This window comes from Anolis carolinensis, chromosome 5 (assembly GCF_035594765.1).
Source record: "Anolis carolinensis isolate JA03-04 chromosome 5, rAnoCar3.1.pri, whole genome shotgun sequence".
NCBI classification, from domain to species: domain Eukaryota; kingdom Metazoa; phylum Chordata; class Lepidosauria; order Squamata; family Dactyloidae; genus Anolis; species Anolis carolinensis.
The window spans coordinates 150,523,097-150,543,701 of NC_085845.1; the positions used below are offsets into that span (position 1 = coordinate 150,523,097).

Below are 20,605 nucleotides of genomic sequence, written 5' to 3' on the forward strand. Positions count from 1 at the left end.
AGCAGATGCCTGGGCGCAGGACCAACTTCGCCAAGGTCTGCATTTTCCCTTTTCGCTTAAAGATGGGCTGCTCTGCTATAGAAATCATGTTTATATCCCACCCGGACCGGGCAGGGAAAAAGCGCTTCGTCTGTGTCATGACTGCAAACCAGCAGGACACTTCGGACTATTTAAAACTATGCATTTGATCCTAAGGGATTTTTGGTGGCCCAAGATCCGCAAGGATGTGGAAAAATATGTCAACACCTGCCCAGTATGCCAGCGCTCCAAGATACGAAGGGAGAAGCCCTCAGGGCTTTTACACCCCCTTCCTACCCCATCTCGCCCATGGGAAATAATTTCCGCGGATTTCATCACTGACCTACCACCTTCCTGTGGATTCACCACGATCTTAGTGGTGGTGGACCTATTCACCAAGTTAGCCCATTTCATTCCCTGCGAAGGCCTCCCCACGGCCAAGGAAACTGCGGATCTATTTCTTCAACATGTTTTCAGACTACATGGATTGCCCAAGAGCTTAGTCACAGACCGTGGATCTCAATTCACCTCTCGTTTTTGGAAGGCACTACAAAAACTATTGGGCATAGACTCTCGCTTATCTTCAGCTCATCATCCCCAAACAGATGGGCAAACGGAGCGCACCAATGCCACTTTGGAGCAGTATCTTCGCTGTTATGTAAACTATCAACAGGACAATTGGGCTTCTCTGTTACCACTGTCTGAGTTTGCCTACAACAATGGAGTTCAAGCTTCTACAAAAGAAACGCCGTTCTTTGCAAACTACGGCTTCCATCCACGTTTCTTCCCCCCTGTCATTGAAACTTCAGAGGTTCCCGCAGCAGAGGATTGGCTGCAGGAACTCACAGCGGTGCAACAACTTTTGCTCCAGCAACTGGATCAAGCCAAGGAGGACTATAAACGCCACGCTGACAAACATCGCCAGCCGGGCCCCGAAATCAAGGTAGGAGATCGGGTTTTCCTGTCCACTCGCTTTCTGCCCTCCCACCGCCCTTGCCGGAAGTTAGATGCCCGTTTCATTGGTCCCTATCCAGTGGTGGCGCAATTAAACCCCGTGACTTTCAAACTCCAACTTCCGCGTTCAATGCGCATTCACCCAGTGTTTCACCGTTCCCTGCTCCTTCCGGCGGATGGTGTGCGTCCTGATACAGACCAACCGGCCCCCCCTCCTGTTTTGATGAATGGGGAGGAGGAGTTCGAGGTTGAGGACATTTTGGATTCTCGCTTTCACCGCCGCCGCCTACAATATCTCATTGACTGGGTGGGTTTTGGCCCTGAGGAACGCTCTTGGGAAGACGCCTCCACAGTCCATGCTCCTGATCTAACCCGTCGCTTTCATCAGACCTATCCCACCAAACCACGACCTCGCGCCTCGGGGAGAGGGCCCCAGTTTGGGAGGGGCCTTGAGGAGGGGGATAGTGTGATGACCCATGGGCCTTGTAGTCCTGCTCAGGACATTGTAATTCCTGATGAAGATGAAAACTTGGGTTTTTTACCTTCCCAGTCTGAACTGGATTCCTCTCAGCCAGATCTTTCCCAGGCAGATCTGGGAACCTTGCACCTGCAAGAAAGTTGTCTCCCAGAAGTATGTCAAACAAGCCCAGAGCCTACTTCTCCCGTATTCTTGCGCCGGGAGTTTTGTAAACAACAGAGAAGTTTGGATTCAGCTTCGCGCAGGAGTGCAAGGATTGCAGCTAAGAATGTGGCCAATTAAGACTGCTTCTCGTGAGAATCTTTGGGGAGTCTCACATCTGGTCTCAGAGTTAGCTTTCGGTTCTGATTCCCAGAGAACTGCTTCGGCGGGAAAGCTAGACTCTATTTAGGTGTTTTACCCGCGTAGTAACTTCGCGGAGTCAATTCGTCAGCCTACGGAGCGAGTTGTGTCTGGACAGCGCGCTCCGATTCAAGCCTCGCTCCTGCTCAAGCCTTGCCTAGCTATCCAGCCTTCGCCTTGCTTCCCAGCCTTTGTTTATCTACGGACTTTGCCTTGTTTCCCAGGATCAATCCTTGCCTTGTTCCACGGATTTATCAAGTTATTCCACGGACCTTGTTCTTGTTCTTAGTTACCTTGTTCCACGTTCAAGCCTTGTTTCAAGTATCAAGTTATTTCCTAGCCTCGCTCAAGTTTCATGGACTAAAGGACCTTGTCATCTCCCCTCACTTTGCTTGGCAAAGTGAGTGTTTCGGTTATTGGATTACAACTTTGGACCTTAATATTTCTTATTGGACATTGCTTTTTTGGACTAATTCTGACCTTTCCTGAAAGGTCTAATTCTGAACTATTTTCTACACTTGTTTTTATTAACTTTATATATTCCTTCAATAAAGATATTAGATAGATTCTGGCCTCTGTGTATGGTTATTGGTGCTCTGCAGCCTGGGTCGTGACAATTGGTGAGCACCCTTTGGGTTCGTTCGCTTAGCCAATTACAGATCCACCTAACCGTAGTTTTGTCTAGCCCACACTTTACTAGTTTGTTTGCCAGAAGGTCATGGGGGACTTTGTCGAAGGCCTTACTGAAATCTAGGTACGCTACATCCACAGCGTTCCCTGTATCGACCCAACTCGTAACTCTATCGAAAAAAGAGATCAGATTAGTCTGGCATGACTTGTTTTTGGTAAATCCGTGTTGGCTATTAGCAATGACTGCATTTGTTTCTAAATGTTCACAGACCAATTTTAAATAATGTGTAGGTTAATATTATATACTGCTACATGGGTAAAGTTAAGTATAAACAGAATTTGGTACTGGCCTTCTGAATGAACATAATGGTGGGACTGGTTAATTTTTTGAAATCTGATATTGATAGAATTGACATCTGGAATAACTATGTGCCAGAAGGATAAACAAGGGGAAAAGCCTTGATGCCTTATTCATTTCTTTAGACTGTTAGGCTATATCAGGTGGTGTAGGTTAAATTTCAGGAAAAAAGCAATAGAAAACGACTTCTGAAAATTACTTGCCTAAGAAAAGCTTATGAAAATAATAATACTGCCATAAGTAGACAAGCAACTTGAAGACAAACTTTTTTCGTGTCAGGAGCGACTTGAGAAACTGCAAGTCGCTTCTGGTGTGAGAGAATTGGCTGTCTGCAAGGACATCACCCAGGGACGCCCGGATGTTTTCCTATCCTTGTGGGAGACTTCTCTCAAGTCCCTGAATGGGGAGCTGGAGCTGGCAGAGGGAGCTCATCTGCACTCTTCCCCAGATTTGAACCGGCAACCTTCAGGTCAGCAACCCAACCTTCAAGTCAGCAGTCCTGCCGGCACAAGGGTTTGACCCATTGCACCACTGGGGGCTCCTTGAAGGCACATATAGACATGGCTTAAGTTGACCTCTTGTTCTTTTAATAATAGTCTATTCATCATTTCAATCCACCAACGTGGAGTGAGATTTAAACATGACCATTGCTGACAGATGCCCCACAGCATGTCAACAATCATCAAAATTGTGTACTGACACTGCCATGAGGCAGTGAAACACCCACCATAGGTAGCAGATGGTTAGTTATTTAATTTGCTATATTACTGCTAGTGATGTTAAAGGTTACTCAAAGGATTTTTCTGCTCCTGTATCAAACTAACTTGGTCAGCTTTGGATCCTGCACACCTTGTTTTGGTGCTGGGGGTTGGTGGCAGGTACCAATTAATGTTCTATTCTAAGTGGGAAGTATATCTTGGTCTGGCCTGGCAAAAGTTCGCCGGTAGCATTGAACAAGGAAGAACGCAATGCGTTCCATCAAAAAGGTAGCCTAAGGATCTTTGAAGTCCACTAGAACTGCCTGTGCCAATGCTCATCTTGGAGGGGTTTGAGTTCAGATCCTTGCCAATCTACAATAGCGGTAGCATCATAACCCACCTCTAGCATGGTCATTGCTCAGTCTGATCACTCCTACTTAGAATCATAGAATCATAGAATCATAGAATAGTAGAGTTGGAAGAGACCACATGGGCCATCTAGTCCAACCCACTGCTAAGAAGCAGGAAATCGCATTCAAAGCACCCCCAACAGATGGCCATCCAGCCTCTGCTTAAAAGCCTCCAAGGAAGGAGCCTCCACCATGGCCCCGGGGAGAGAGTTCCACTGTCGAACAGCTCTCACAGTGAGGAAGTTCTTCCTGATGTTCAAGTGGAATCTCCTTTCCTGTAGTTTGAAGCCATTGTTCCGTGTCCTAGTCTGCAGGGCAGCAGAAAACAAGCTTGCTCCCTCTTCCCTATGACTTCCCTTCACGTATTTGTACATGGCTATCATGTCTCCTCTCAGCCTTCTCTTCTGCAGGCTAAACATGCCCAGCTCTTTAAGCCGCTCCTCATAGGGCTTGTTCTCCAGACCCTTAATCATTTTAGTCGCCCTCCTCTGGACGCTTTCCAGTTTGTCAACATCTCCCTTCAACTGTGGTGCCCAAAATTGGACACAGTATTCCAGGTGTGGTCTGACCAAGGCAGAATAGAGGGGGAGCATGACTTCCCTGGATCTAGACGCTATTCCCCTATTGATGCAGGCCAGAATCCCATTGGCTTTTTTAGCAGCCGCATCACATTGTTGGCTCATGTTTAACTTGTTGTCCACGAGGACTCCAAGGTCTTTTTCGCACACACTGCTGTCAAGCCAGGCGTCCCCCATTCTGTATCTTTGATTTCCATTTTTTCTGCCGAAGTGAAGTATCTTGCATTTGTCCCTGTTGAACTTCATTTTGTTAGTTTTGGCCCATCTCTCTAGTCTGTCAAGATCGTTTTGAATTCTGCTCCTGTCTTCTGGAGTGTTAGCTATCCCTCCCAGTTTTGTGTCGTCTGCAAACTTGATGATCGTGCCTTCTAACCCTTCGTCTAAGTCGTTAATAAAGATGTTGAACAGAACCGGGCCCAGGACGGAGCCCTGCGGCACTCCACTTGTCACTTCTTTCCATGATGAAGACGACGCATTGGTGAGCACCCTTTGGGTTCGTTCGCTTAGCCAATTACAGATCCACCTAACCGTAGTTTTGTCTAGCCCACATTTTACTAGTTTGTTTGCCAGAAGGTCGTGGGGGACTTTGTCGAAGGCCTTACTGAAATCCAGGTACGCTACATCCACAGCATTCCCTGTATCGACCCAACTCGTAACTCTATCGAAAAAAGAGATCAGATTAGTCTGGCATGACTTGTTTTTGGTAAATCCGTGTTGACTATTAGCAATGACCGCATTTGTTTCTAAGTGTTCGCAGACCACTTCCTTAATGATCTTTTCCAGAATTTTGCCTGGTATTGATGTGAGGCTGACCGGACGGTAATTGTTTGGGTCGTTCTTTTTTCCCTTCTTGAAGATAGGGACCACATTCGCCCTCCTCCAATCTGCTGGGACTTCTCCCGTTCTCCAAGAACTCTCGAAGATAATTGCCAGTGGTTCTGAAATAACTTCCGCTAGTTCCTTCAGTACTCTTGGGTGTAGCTGATCTGGCCCTGGGGACTTGAATTCGTTTAGAGAGGCCAGGTGTTCCTGGACAACGTGTCTCCCTATTTGGGGTTGGATTTCCCCCAATCCTTCGTCCATTCCGTGTTGCTGAGGTTGAAGATGGCTTTCTTTTTCTGAGAAGACCGAGGCAAAGAAGGCATTGAGCAGTTCTGCCTTTTCCCTGTCCCCTGTCGCCATCACCCCATCTTCTCCTTGCAATGGCCCTATCGCCTCCTTTTTCTTCCTTTTTCTACCAACGTAAGCAAAAAAGCCTTTTTTGTTGTTTTTTATGTCCCTGGCAAGCCTGAGCTCATTTTGCGCTTTAGCCTTGCGAACCTTTTCCCTACAGGTGTTGGCTATACGTTTGAATTCTTCTTTGGTGATTTCTCCCCTTTTCCACTTCTTGTGCATGTCACTTTTGAGCTTTAGCTCAGTTAGAAGTTCTTTGGACATCCATTCTGGCTTCTTTGCACTTGTCTTATTTTTCTTCTTTGTTGGCACTGTTTGCATTTGCGCCGTGAGTATTTCACTTTTGAAAAACTCCCATCCATCCTTAACTCCCTTGTTTTTTAATATCGACGTCCATGGAATGCCGCTCAGTAATTCCTTCATTTTTTGGAAGTCAGCTCTCCTAAAGTCCAGAAAGCGTGTTTGACTTGTCTTAGTTTCAGCATTCCTTTGTATTGCAAACTGCAGGAGCACATGGTCACTTGCCCCTAAGGATCCAACCACTTCAACTGTATTGATCAGGTCTTCCACATTTGTTAAGATTAGATCAAGAGTTGCTGATCCCCTTGTTGCCTCTTCTACCTTCTGGACCATAAAATTATCTGCAAGGCAAGTGAGGAATTTGTTGGACTTTGTACTCTTGGCTGAGTTTGTTTTCCAGCAGATATCGGGATAATTGAAATCGCCCATGACTACTATATCTCTTCTTTGTGCCTGTTTGGTCAGCTGTTGACAGAAGGCTTCATCAAGTCCTTCATCCTGACTCGGAGGTCTGTAGTAGACACCCACGACAAGATCTTTTTGAGTCCCGGTTCCCTTGATTCTTATCCAGATGCTTTCAAGCTGGTTTCCCGGATTACAGTCTTGCATTTCTTCTGCAACGTAACTGTTTTTGACATATAAAGCTACTCCCCCTCCTCTCCCCTTTGTTCTATTTCTGTGAAAGAGGTTATAGCCCTCAATGGTTAAATTCCAGTGATGGGAGTCATCCCACCAGGTTTCAGTGATGCCTATGACATCGTATGTGTGGTGCTGTGCTAGGAGTTGGAGTTCGTCTTGCTTATTTCCCATGCTCTGAGCATTAGTGTAAAGACATGTAAGCCCCTGTGACCTCCTCTCGAACTGTTTATTTGGGATTATTGTGCTCTCTGTACTTGGTCCTTGCTGTGTTTGTGCAGCCCTCCGTTTAGCCTTTCGGCGGTTCCCTGTGGTCGTGGGTAATATATTGTTCGCCAGGCTGTTGTTCCCCTCCCCCAGTGGATCTAGTTTAAAGTGCGCCTGATGAGGTTTGTGAGTCTGTGTGCAAAAAGATGTTTTCCTACTTGTGTGAGATGCACCCCATCGCTTGCCAGTAGTCCATCCTCTTGGAAGAGTAGACCATGGTCAAGGAAGCCAAAATGCTCCTCTTGACACCATTTTCTGAGCCAGTTATTGACCTGTACTATTTTTCCGGCCCTTGTAGAGCCGTGTCCTACAACAGGGAGGAGGGATGAAAAGATCACATGTACATTATACAGTTTTAGCTTTGTTCCCAGAGCTCGAAAATCATTTGTGATCTTTTGAAAAGTATGCCTAGCGGTGTCATTGGTACCTACATGTATCAACATAAGGTGGGGAGGGTGATGGGGCTTTAGGAGCCTGCTGAGCCTCTGAGTGATATGGTGTATTTTTGCCCCCGGGAGGCAGCATGTTTCTCGAGCCATCCCATCCTGTCTGGAAATGATGGCTTCCGTTCCTCTAAGGAGGGAGTCACCTACTACCAAGACCTGTTTCCTTTGAGGATTGACAGGGTCCCTTTTGTGCAAGACAGTGTGTATGTCCCCTGAAGAGTGTTCCTGTTGAAGTGAATCATGTAGGTGTAAAGTGTTGTCCTCCTCCTCAACATCCCCAGTGCATTCATCAATGACAATCCATTGAGATACATCCGAGAGCCCATTACTCTCCCAAGGATGTTCCTGTTGCTCCTGGTCTATGATTGGGGATGGAGCATTTGCATGATTACATAAGTGTGACTGTGGTGATGCACTGTCCCCGTCAGGGCTATCCCCTGCGCATTGATCCAGGGTGGTCCACTGAGTAGTATCTAAGAAACTGTGGTCCTCCACAAGATGTGTTTCCTGATTGTATGTTAATGATGTAAGAATTTCAAATCTGTTGTGTAAATGCAGCTGAGCAGAGGAGTTCTGCGGAGGCTGCCTGGTCCTGCGTCTCCTTCTATGGGTCCTTAAGGGTCTTAATACGGTGCTCTAGCTGTTGGATCCTCTGCTCCATCAGTGTCATCTGTTTGCATTTGGAGCAGATGTAGTTGTCTAGTTTTTGTGTGAAAAAGCGGAACATGCCACAGCTGGTGCATGTGATGGGAATGTTTTGCTTTTGTTGCATCTCTTGGTGAGCGTGGTGGCCAAGTGGGATCTTTGTACAGTTAAGTAATATGCACGCACTTTATGTGCAAACTGCAACAAACCACCTCTTTGTGTATTTGTTTATGTTGCTTTGTTTCCTGTATGTACTGCAAAGGATAGTTAGTAAAGGTGCCTTTTTCGCGCGCGCCTGAAGGCGCGCGCGACACTGGCAAATAAAGCTTTCCCAGAAACTCAATTAACAGGGGACAATGCCTGCTGTCAATCAACTTAAGTACCTGGCTCTCTTTCAACACAACAGTCACACAACAGTTAGACTTTGACCAAAGGAGCCAAGCCCACACTCAGTTTAAAATCTTAGCCAAATCTTAGCCAAATCCTACCTGAAGCCAGGGAGCAAAAATGTCCTCCTGCTGCCTCTGCTTCTGCGAGAACCAACTGCCCTTCTGGGATCAGGCTCTGGCAGAAACTCACACTGGCAAATAAAGCTTTCCCAGAAACTCAATTAACAGGGGACAATGCCTGCTGTCAATCAACTTAAGTACCTGGCTCTCTTTCAACACAACAGTCACACAACAGTTAGACTTTGACCAAAGGAGCCAAGCCCACACTCAGTTTAAAATCTTAGCCAAATCTTAGCCAAATCCTACCTGAAGCCAGGGAGCAAAAATGTCCTCCTGCTGCCTCTGCTTCTGCGAGAACCAACTGCCCTTCTGGGATCAGGCTCTGGCAGAAACTCACACTGGCAAATAAAGCTTTCCCAGAAACTCAATTAACAGGGGACAATGCCTGCTGTCAATCAACTTAAGTACCTGGCTCTCTTTCAACACAACAGTCACACAACAGTTAGACTTTGACCAAAGGAGCCAAGCCCACACTCAGTTTAAAATCTTAGCCAAATCTTAGCCAAATCCTACCTGAAGCCAGGGAGCAAAAATGTCCTCCTGCTGCCTCTGCTTCTGCGAGAACCAACTGCCCTTCTGGGATCAGCACTTGCTCTTATGGATGTAAGTTCTGAAATCCCACTATCGCCAGTGAAAGAAGAGCAATCTAAAAGCAATTTGACTTTTTCAGTAGAGCATCTTTTATGTGAGAAATGTACTTACAAAAGAGAGTAAATCCCACTGAGGACTTTATTTGCCAAATGTTGGTGCTGCTGTGAAGAAAGAAAAAGCAAAAGAAAGAGCAATTCTGTCGTTTACATATATGCCATGTAAATGGCTATGCAATCCAGATGTAGCTTATATGGTACCTTGTAACTCATCTCTGCTGAGCAATAAAGCTTTTTTGGCAAAAGTTTCAGAAATTTACTGCTGTTTTCTGTCAGCAGCTACAACAGATGGCTGGCACATGCGTGCCTTGCTAAATGAAGTGGGATCTCTTCAGCATGAGTCTTTGATCTCCGGTGGCATGTCCACAACACCAAGACGCAAAATACCACAGCAGAGCAGAGTCTAAATATTAAATGTTCAGAGCTTTGCTTTTGATATGAGGGCTCCCTTCCCTTCTTTTCTTTTTAATTGTGCCCACAGGCCCAATCCACATTCCGTAGTGCAACTGAAGTCAGAACAGATCTTTCTCCTGTTTGGCGATGGGAAAATACAGTGAATACACTATTCAGAGTAGTGGATTATGCACAAATTCAAACCAACCATAGGCTGATGACTTTGTAAAGCTGCCTTTTGTGGTTATTGGCTGGGACACAGGATAAAAGTATTAAAAAATAATCATGAACAACTGAGGAAAATGTGAACTGCTTGAAAGGGTGGTTGCAAAAATAAAGCAAAGAAGTTCGTGCCAAGCACATTTTAACTGTATCAATTCAGTAGTTATTTTGAAATGTTACTTTTGTCACTAAAACAGTGGCAGCAGGAAACCTAGGGTACCTCTATATTCTAAAATTAATCCAGTTTTAAACCATTTTACTGCCATGGCTCAATGTTATGGAATCATGGGAGTTTTAATTTTACAAGATCTTTAGTCTTATCTGCGAAAGAGTGCTAGTACCTCACCAAACTATAATTCCCGTGATTCCATAACACTGGGCCATGGCAGTTAACGCAGTGTCAAACTGCATTAATTCAACAGTGTAGATGTGTTCCTAGTTGTCCTTATCTGTCAGGTCTGGGAATCCACTGTCCCTCTAGATGCTGTTAGGCTGTAATTCTCAGCAGCTCTAGCCAGTATAGTTAAGGGTGAAAAACGCTGGAAGTTGCAGTTCAGCAATATCTTAAGGATCACATGGGTCCTGTTCCTATTCTTAGACTAAGAGAGATCAAGATAAAAACTCATCAACTTTGGAACTATATCCCATTGCTAATCCCAATGAGAGTAGACTCTCTGAATCAATGGGATTTATGTAAGCATAGACTTACCCTTCCTTCAACTACTGCAGTGGTTCTTAACCTGTGGGTCCCTAGGTGTTTTGGCCTATATCTCCCAGAAATTCCAGCCAGTTCACCAGCTGTTAGGACTTCTGGGAGCTGAAGGCCAAAACATCTGGAGACCCACAGGTCGAGAACCACTAAACTACTGAACACAAGAGCCAGAAAGCACATATTCAAGTGAAATTTTATCATTCCTTCTATCTAAGCCCATCTGAGAGGAAAGAAAAAGCAACCCAGACAAAAGTGATAGATTGGTTGGAACAATATGAAAACAATAAAAACACCAAATGGGATATCATCAATGGAAAAAAGAAGGCACATTCCTTAAGCGGGTTACTTTTTTAAAATTACAATTTCAGGAATTCTCTACAGTAGCAACACAGACAGTTCAGAATAAATAGGTAAAAAACAAAGCTAAGGGGAAAATACTTTAGCCTTGCAACAAACCCTTCATATGACAAACAAGTAGTTTTTTATTGAAAGGCATGACTCTGGGACAGAGACAGGTTACAATAAACACTGATGGTGATAATTCATCTTATTCATGCCATTTTGGTTTCACAACAAATAATGACTCTGAAATTCAAGATCAGGTATGGTCTACTGCCAAAAGTTGTATTCTACAGACTAACGCCAATCAGCACTAGAATCACAGAATCATACAGCTGGAAGAGATCACAAAGATCGTCAAATCCAACCCTGTGATATGCAGAATTCACAAACAAAACACCCGCAACAGATCGCCATCAGCCTCTGCTTAAAAACCGGCACATTCCAAGGTAGCATATTCCACTGTCGAATAGAGCTTACCATCAAGAAGTTCTTCCTAATGTTTAAGTGGAATATGTTTTTCTGGCAATTTGAATCCATTGATCCATGTCCTATTCTCCAGAGGAGCAGAAAAACAAGCTTGCCCCCTCCTCAGTGTGACACCTACTGATGCAACCTTGAATCACATTGGCTTTTTTAGCTGCTGCATCACACTGTTGACTCATGTTCACCTTGTGGTTTGTTTGTTTATTTATTTATATCCCGCTTTTCTCCCACAATGGGACTCAAAGAGGCGTAAAACTATCATAGCAACATAAATTAAAAGCATACCAGTTAAAACCTGTGTAATGCCCTATGCTTTTATGCCGTGAAACAACCAATTGCCAAAGGTCTGCTATATCGTTCACATATTGCGCATCACAATGCCTGTCGATGTACTGGTCTTCTTCGGGGAAGGCCTGCTTCCAAAGGAATGTTTTTACTTGCTTCTGAAATGACAGCACTGAGGGGACCATGCTAGCCTCTTTTGGGAGGGTTTCAGAGTCGCAGTGCCACCACCAAAAAGGCCTGCTCTCGTTCTCACCAGCCACACTTGAGACGATGGTGGGACCGAGAGTAGGGTCTCTCCTAATGACCTCAGAGCTCATGTGGGCTCATAGGACGAGATGCGGTCTGATAATTAGGCTGGGCCTGAATCATTTAAGGCAGTGATTCCCAACCTTTTTTTAACCAAGGACTACTTGACCAGGGATCACTTGGACCAGGGACCACTTTGATCAGGGACATTAGTATCAAAAGGGTTACGAATCAGTTTTTGATCAACTTTAGATTCAGTTTGGTTATTTGGGGTGCTGATTCAGAAAATTGCATTGGATAGACCACATCAGCTCTGGTTTCTTATACAAAACATATGCTATTCAGTAGTTGCCATCTGCTTGCCCACAGAAAACCATATTTAATAATCTAGAGCTGATGTGGTCTATCCAATGCAATTTGTTGAATCAGCACCCCAAATAACCCCAGGAACAGACATAAAAACGAAGACACCAAGGTTCCCCCCCGCTTCCAGGCGCCACATGGAATGGCTTCACTCAGGAGGAGGAGGAGAAGCAGCAGTCAGGAGGCTTGTCACACCTTTTGTGGGTAGTCAGCATTTCTCCTCCCAACATCCCAGTTGCCTCAGCACTATAAAAGGGTTTGATGAGACCAGTTGCTCTCTGTGTAATAAGGGTGAGCCCGCGGACCATACTTTCATTCTTTGGGACCACTGGTGGTGTATGGACCACAGGTTGGAAACCACTGGTTTAGGCCTTTATAGGCTAAAGCCAGCACCTTGAATTGAGCCAGGAAACAAACTGGTAGCCAGTGCAGTTGTTTTAGGAGAGGGGTAGTTCTTTCCCTATGCCCTACTCCTGTGATCAATCTGGCAGCTGACGTTTGCACCAGCTGAAGTTTCCGAATGCTCTTCTGGGGAAGCCCCACATAGAGCGCATTACAGTAATCTAATCTAGATGTGACTAAGGCGTATACCACCATGGCCAGATCAGACTTTTCAAGGTATGGGCACAGCTGGTGCACAAGCTTTAGCTGTGCAAAGGTCCTCCCAGCCACCGCCAACACATGAGCCCCCAGGGTCAGTGCTGAGTCCAGGAGGACCCCCAAACTGTGGACCTGTGTCTTCAGGGGGAGTGTGATCCCATCTAGCACAAACTGCAACTCTATACCTTAACTGGACCTACGACTGACCAGGAGTACCTCTGTCTTGTCAGGATTCGGTTTTATTTTGTTCATCTTTAGACAGGCCATCACAGCTTACAGACACTGGTTCAGGATGAGAATGATATCCTTGGCGTTTAGTGGAAAACAGTAGTAGAGTTGAGTGTCATCTGCATACAGATGGCATTGAACTTCAAAACTCCATATGATCTCTCTTAGGGGTTTCATGTAGATGTTAAATAACATGGTGGACAGTACTGAACCCTGTGGGATCCCACAGGACAAAGGCCATGGGGTCAAGCAGGCATCCCCCAGTGCCACCTCCTGGACCCATCCCTCCAGGAAGGACCTAACCCACTGTAAAATAGTGCCCCCTAGTTCCATTCCCGCATGGCGGTCCAGAAAGATACCATGATTAGACTCCTAGATCCTAAAGCTAGGCCTCAGACCCAGGTCTGTAATGTGGATAATAATGAATGTCATAGTAATTTGTTTTATATACAGTCAGACCCATTTAGTTCAATACCAGATGTAGAGCTATTGCACCTACTCATACACAGTTACTTTACAAGCCTGTTGTAAGCATGATTGAAATGAGGTCTATGAACTACTCTGTATTGGATAGATTTCATAGATAGTATGGGGAGTGAGGTGTCCTGCAACCTAGGGTGCATCTATACTGTATACTTAATGCAGTTTGGCACCACTTTAATAGCCATGGTTTGATGCCATGGAATTCTGGGATTTGTAGTTTGGTGAGCACCAGCACTCTTTGGCAGAAAAGGCTTAATATTGTGCAATACTACAATTCCAATGACTCCACTGAATTAAGCCATGGCAGTTAAAGTGGTATTGAACTAACTACATTAATTTTACAGTGTGGATGCAGCCCTATTTAAAAAATAAATGATATACTTTTAAATATAATTTGCCCTTTAGATATAGAGGCAACCGTGGGGAGGGGTGGTGGTGTCAAGAGCCACAAAAAAGCCTCCCAGGGCGAATTGCCAACTTTGTTGGGCCCACACTTAGTATAGTGGTTAGATCCTTGGATGGGACTTGAGAAGCCAGGCTCAAGGGCCATGGGATTTCTTTACTGATTGATCTTGAGCCAATGAAATCTTGCTCAGCCCGGCCTGTCTCAAAGGGTTGTTATGAGGGTTAGGCTGGGAAGAACAGCGAGCCTTAAATGTGGCTTAAATAAATAAACAAAGTATATCAAATAAATAAAGTGTGCGCACAATATACCATATTCAGTTTCAGCTACTTTATATGATGTTCTACTTGATGATATGTTCTGAACTAGATTGTGAACTCTTTGCTGGTAAAGGAACAGAGTGCCATTGAAGACGGAGAGAGAAAGAGAGAGAAGGAAAGGCTGTTTACCTTTTTGCTTGGCATACACATAATTTATTAATATTTCTCATAACAGATGATTCAAGGCACCACTTTGTAGCAACTTTCTGGCACGCATCTGGAATATTTTCCACGAATATGTGTAAAAACTAAATATTTGCTCCCATTAAACATATTGCTTGTTTTCCCCCTCCCCGCAGCCCACCGGTTGCACTACTCTCTCTGGGCTTCAGACCCTACCTACCCGTCCGGTTGCTTGCCAGGTGAAATTCATGGAGTGAATATTGACTGGAATCGCTGGCATCCGCTGCTGAGCTTTTCTGAAATCGTGAGTGAATGGGGCCATCTTCCCCTCCGAAACTATCAAAATATCCTCTTCAAAGCCTGTAAAACAAAACCAATTAACTCAAAACAGGTGGGAGATTAAATCCAAAACGTAGGATGAAAAGCAAACGTTTTTACCCCGAGGAGTTTTTACAGGAAGACAAACAGGTGGGCTCTCCTTCAGAGGGGCTACTCCTGCTTCCTACACAGAAAGCATTAACGTGGAGGGAAAGAGTGTGCAGACCACATGTCGGGGGTCACGTGTGGCAAACGGAGCACAAGCCTACCGTGCCGCACATACACAGGTGATGAAACTGCAAATGGCTGCTCCAGATGGACACTACATGAGAGACCAATTGAGAATTCACTGGCCAAGACATATTGGGGTACCTCAAATGTTAGACCAGTTCTTGGATATATTTGACCTGCGGATTCCAAAAATGGCACCATTTCCCCCCTATCAGCTCCAGATACAGAACATGTGCCATCTACCAGTCCTCATCTGCTCACCCATAGAAAATCATGACACCCATATCTAAGAAACTAGAGCTGATGCAGTCTACGCAATACATTTTTTAAATAACCCCAGGAACAGGTCTAAAATTAATACACCAAGAATATTTGATGGACTGTGTTATCTGGGTTGCTGTGAGTTTTCCGGGCTGTATGGCCATGTTCCAGAAGCATTCTTTCCTGACAGTTCACAGAGGTTGTGAGGTTTGTTGGAAACCAGTCAAGTGGGGTTTATATTTCTGTGGAATGTCCAGGATGGGAGAAAGAACTCTTGTCTGTTTGAGGCAAGTGTGAATGATGCAATTGATCACCTTGATTAGCATTGAATAGCCTTGCAGCTTCAAAGCTTGGCTGCTTCCTGCCTGGGGAAATCTTTTGTTGGGAGGTGATTAGCTGGCTCAGATTGTTTCTTGTCTGGAATTCCCCTGTTTTTGAGTGTTTTTCTTTATTTACTGTTATGATTTTATTTTTTAATTTATTTACTATCCTGATTTTAGAGTTTTTTAAAAATTGGTATCCTTGTTATCACTGTGTTATCATTCTTCCTTCTCTCCTTGTGACATTATTTATAGCTGTCCTTGCATGTTAATAAAACACATGTATCAGCTTGCATGGTTATGATGGGAAATACAGGCAGTCCCTGAGTTACAAACATCCGACTTACAAAGAATGGGGCTGAGAAACAGGAAGTGAGAGAAATCTACCTTTCGGAAGGAAAATCCACTCCTGAAAGAAATATTCTGGAGAAACGTTGTCTCCACTGAAGCTTTGTCTCCAATCCCTGTTCCTATAAGAAGACTTTTTTTTCAAAATCCAATAATCACAGGAACAGCAAGTGAGGTGAAGTCTTTTGAACAGGGGCACAGACAGCAAAAGAAACACCACCAGAGTGTTAACCCTTCCCTATGCTATCTAAAGCATGCATGCATGCGTGTGTGCGTGTCTCTCTCTCTATATATATATGTGTGTGTGTGTGTGTGTGTGTGTGTGTGTCTGGAGTGACACTTAAAAATGTACCTATTCTGACTTCCATACAAATTCAATTTAAGAACAAGCATACAGAACCTATCCTGTTCATAACTTGAGGACTGCCTGTAATCTACTGCAATCATTATGCAAGCAAATGTTGAGATCATGTGGAATTCCAGATGTTCCTAGGTTGTAATGCCCAGCATCAATCACTTTTGACTCTGCTGGCTAGTGGGACTTGCCATTCAATAGGTTATGGGGAGCTGCATGAATCCGACTACTGGCTTAGTGGTAATTTTTGATTTCCCCCCTATTCTTCACTGACTTCAGTTCCCAGAATGCCCCAGCCAGTCGTTCTGGAATTGTGGGGCCCAAAAAATAACATATCTAAGCTCTGTAACCAGAAGAGGCTTTATGAGTGAAAAACATGGCCTGCTTGATATTTCTTCTTTCCCATTTCCTTACTTTCTAAAAGACACATTATGAATATAAACTTTGGAAGAATTCAGCATTAGAAGGTTCATATACTTCTGCATAGAATTAAGTCACATTTGCATTCAAATTATGACAGAACCAGCCCAACTCACTTCAAACTGTGGTGGCCAGATAACAAACTACCACAAAAGTATGTGAAAGAAAGCCCTTAATGTGCATCAGTGTTCTGCGGTTTGTGCAGTCACCATTTGGGCTTCAAACTGGTTCCAGAATTTCCTGTGTAATCATCTGCACATAGAAACCACATTCCTTAATGCTGGTTTGAAACTGCAATGTAAGGACTGCATCTATGTCCAAGAAAATGACTTCACAAGCTCTGAGGATGCCTGCCATAGATGTGGGAAAAACGTCAGGAGAGAATGCTTCTGGAATATGGCCACAGAGCCCGGCATGATGCAAAAATATAGGAGCTGTGCTGGATCTGTTGGCATCCTTTTTCATACAGAGCAGTCAACCAGATGCCTATAGGGTGAACATCGATATGACATGGGCACAATGAACTCTACTCATTCAGGTTCCTCAAGAACTAGCATTGAGAAGCATGATCCTGCAGCAAAACCTTTGAAATACACACACATACTAGCAGACACTGACAGTTCTGTTTCCTTGAGCTTGTCTAACCAAAAGTCAATTTAGTGTAGTGGTTAGTATATGGAAACGGGTTGGGAGAACCAGGATCTTCTGGACCAAGACGATACAAGGGCAATCAATGTGTTGTTGAAGGCCTTCATGGCCCTTATTGTTTAATGTCTGGAATTTCGCTGTTTTCAGCGTGTTGTTCTTTATTTCTCCCCCCTGGGGGAGAAGAGCGGTATATAAATTAAATAAATAAATAAATAAATAAATATTTCCTGTCCTGATTTTAAAGTTTTTTTATATTGGTGGCCAGATTTTGTTCATTTTCATGATTTCCTCTTTTCTGTTGAAATTGTCTATATGCTCTACCAGTCAGCCATAGCAGACTTGATGAAGAAATCTGGACACACCATATTATTTGAGAACACAGAAATGCTAGACCGCTCTAACACCCACCATGCCAGACTACACAGTGAAGCCACTGAAATCTTCAAGCATGACGACAATTTCAACAAAAAATGGAGGAAACCATGAAAATGAACAATACTGGCTACCAGTATTAAAAAATCTCAAAAACCTGGATGGTAAATAAAGAACAACACTCAGAAAACAGTTGAATTCCAGACATGAATCAATCAGGGCCAGCTAACACCTTCAAATAAAGGATTTCCCCGGCAGTAAGCAGCCAGACCTTGAAGGTGCAAGGCTATTCAATGCTAATCAAGGTGGCCAATTAAAATATTCACACTTGCCTCAAGCAGACAAGAGCTCTTTTGCTCACCCTGGACCTTCCACAGATATATAAACCCCACTTGCCTAGTTTCTAACAGATCTCACAACCTCTGAGGATGCCTGCCATAGATGTGGGTGAAATGTCAGGAGAGAATGCTTCTGGAACATAGTCATACATCCTGGAAACTCACAGCAACCTGTTGGCATTCTATTCATACAGAGCAGCCAACCAGATTCCTACAGGGTGCCCATCAATATGACTTCTACCCAGTCAGGTTCCTCAAGAACTAGTATTGAGAAGCATGTTGCCTCTTGCCTCTGATCCTGAAGTAAAACCTTCAAAACACACATACACACACACTAACAGTCGCTGACAGTTCTGTCCCCTTGAACTTGTCTAACCCAAATTCAATGTAGTGTGGTGAGTAGAATATGGAAATAGGGATTGGGAGATCTTCCGGACCATGAGAAATCCCATGGACGATGCAAGGGCAGTCAGTTCTCTCTCATGCACTCTACTTCTCTTTCAGCCTGACCCACCTCAAATATTGGTTTTGTGAGAACTAAATCTGGAAAAGGTACGCTATCTTTATAAAGTCAGTTATGAATTTAATTAACATGCAAACAGTGTTTGTTTTTCCAGTTCATGGGGTGCATCTATGCTGGAGAATGAATGCAGTTTGATATCCCTTTAACTGCCATGGCTCAATGCTATGGAATCCTGAGATTTGTAGTTTGGCACCTGCACTATCTGGCAGAGAAGGCTGAAGACTGGAGCTTTCCAAACAGTTTATATTGGTGACACACTTTTTAGAAACGTGTGATTTCGCCACACAGTAATTCAGTTTGACTGGCAAATCGGCCCCTTATAACAGTGAGGAACGTATACATAAACTGTAATAACAAAATGTCTGGAGACTCGACATAATAAAAGTGGAAAGGAGTATGTGTGTATGTGGCAGGTGTCCACTTATACAGACAGCCACCCGCCTCCACAAACAGGCTATAGCTCCCACTGAGCAGGAAACAGCAATGGCTTTCCATTCACTGACATGCAAGTCATAGTGAGTGCCATGAACATGTAGTCCAAACCCTGCCAGTGTCCTCCACAAACACCATTCTGGGACCATTTTATCCTGGATGTTTTGTTTTTCCTCCAGAATGGACATCCCGGGGTTCCTTAATTTGCATGACCCCGCCCACTGCCTCTCCCTTAACCCTTTCCTACCCTTTTCTATGACACACAGTTAACAGGAATTGATCAGCAAATGAACAAGAGGTTTGGGGAGAATTCACCATGATTTACACGAATTATACTTGACGTACAACCAGAGACCACTGTTAACCCAACTAATGATGGATCTGGATCAAACTTGCCAAGGATAATGGGACTTGCAGTTCCTTCACTGATGCTGTGACCCCCACCGACAATGGACTGGGGCCAAACTTGGCACATGGAAGCCCAATGACCAACTGAACAGACTGCAGGGGTTAGTGGGAATGGACCTTCATTTTGGGAGTTGTAGTTCACCTGCACCCAGCTCACGATGGATCTGGACTAAACTTGGCACACAGACCCAACATGGTCAACTGTGAATACTGTCCGGGTTTGGGGGTGATTGCCCTGGGAAGTTGGGAGTTGTAGTTCACCCTTATCCAGACAGAGCTGAACCCACCCAGGAGGGATCTGGACCAAACTTAAGTGGTATTACCTAACATCCCAAAACAAACAATGCCTTCTTCTAATAACCCAAGCCATGAAAACACCGTAAAGGAGGCATGGGCAAACTTTGGCTCTCCAGGTGTTTTGGACTTCAACTCCCACCATTCCTGGCCTCAGGCCCCTTCCTTTTCCCCCTCAGCCGCTTAAGCGGCTGAGGGGGAAAAGGAAAGGGCCTGAGGCCAGGAATGGTGGGAGTTGAAGTCCAAAACACCTGGAGAGCCCAAGTTTGCTCATTCCTGAGGTAAAAGTCAAGAATTCTAGGGCGGGAGATTGGCAACATCTGGCTCTCTGCCCCGAAGGAAAGTTTCAGGGGAAATAACTCTGGTTCTTATTGGGTAGCATTGGGCAGATTCTTGTAACACACACAAGCAACTTTTCCAAGTCAAGGGAGTCACCTACCGATCAAGACGCGGGCTTGATGCGCATCAATCCACAGGTAGAGGCTGTCCTCCTGGGGCTCGGCGGCGCGGGCGGAGCCCAGGAGGCAAGCGATGCCGCAGCAGACGAGCCAGAAAGTAACGGGGCTCCTTATACCTCCGGCCATTCCTGTCTCGGCTGTATTGATCCCCAGGGAGCAAAGACGAGGGTGAAGGCTTCTATTCGGCTCCTTTGGTCGTCCGGCTCCTGCTTCTCCTTGCTGTTGCTTCTCTTACTGCCTCCGCCAAGAGTGGGTTTGCGCTTGGGAGCGGGTCCGCCGCTAGAGGGCGCTGTGGCACAAGGCGCCCCACGGAGCCAATCAGAGAGGGAATTCACCTCTGATTGGCTCCGTGGGGCGCATTGTCCTGGAGTACAGCTACAGTAAAGCAATACAGTTACACTTTAACCACTATGGCTTAATGCTATGAAATCATGGCAGCCAAGGCTTCTCTTGTGTAGTCTGCCCTTGCTTGGTGAGGCACCTGCATCAAAGAAAAACAAAACTTGTGAAACTACATCTCCCATCAGGGCCATAGCGATAATTTCATAGCATTGAGCCATAGCAGTTAAAGTGGTGCCCAACTGCAT

General features: G+C 44.8%; 1 protein-coding gene across 2 annotated transcripts in view; it reads right to left on the reverse strand.

Annotated features, from left to right (window-relative positions):
• wif1 (WNT inhibitory factor 1) overlaps positions 1-20,290 on the reverse strand; it is a 62,215-nt gene extending 41,925 nt beyond the window's left edge. The window contains exons 1-2 of one of the 2 annotated variants that reach the window (XM_062982561.1): positions 20,000-20,290; positions 14,513-14,652 (exon numbers count right to left, since the gene is read on the reverse strand). In XM_062982561.1, coding sequence (XP_062838631.1) covers positions 14,513-14,652; positions 20,000-20,144 — 285 coding nt within the window. In that variant the 5' untranslated portion in view covers positions 20,145-20,290. The remainder of the gene's footprint in view (positions 1-14,512; positions 14,653-19,999) is intronic. The other variant, XM_062982560.1, reaches the window with a different exon arrangement.
• Between the last annotated feature and the right edge of the window lie 315 nt (positions 20,291-20,605).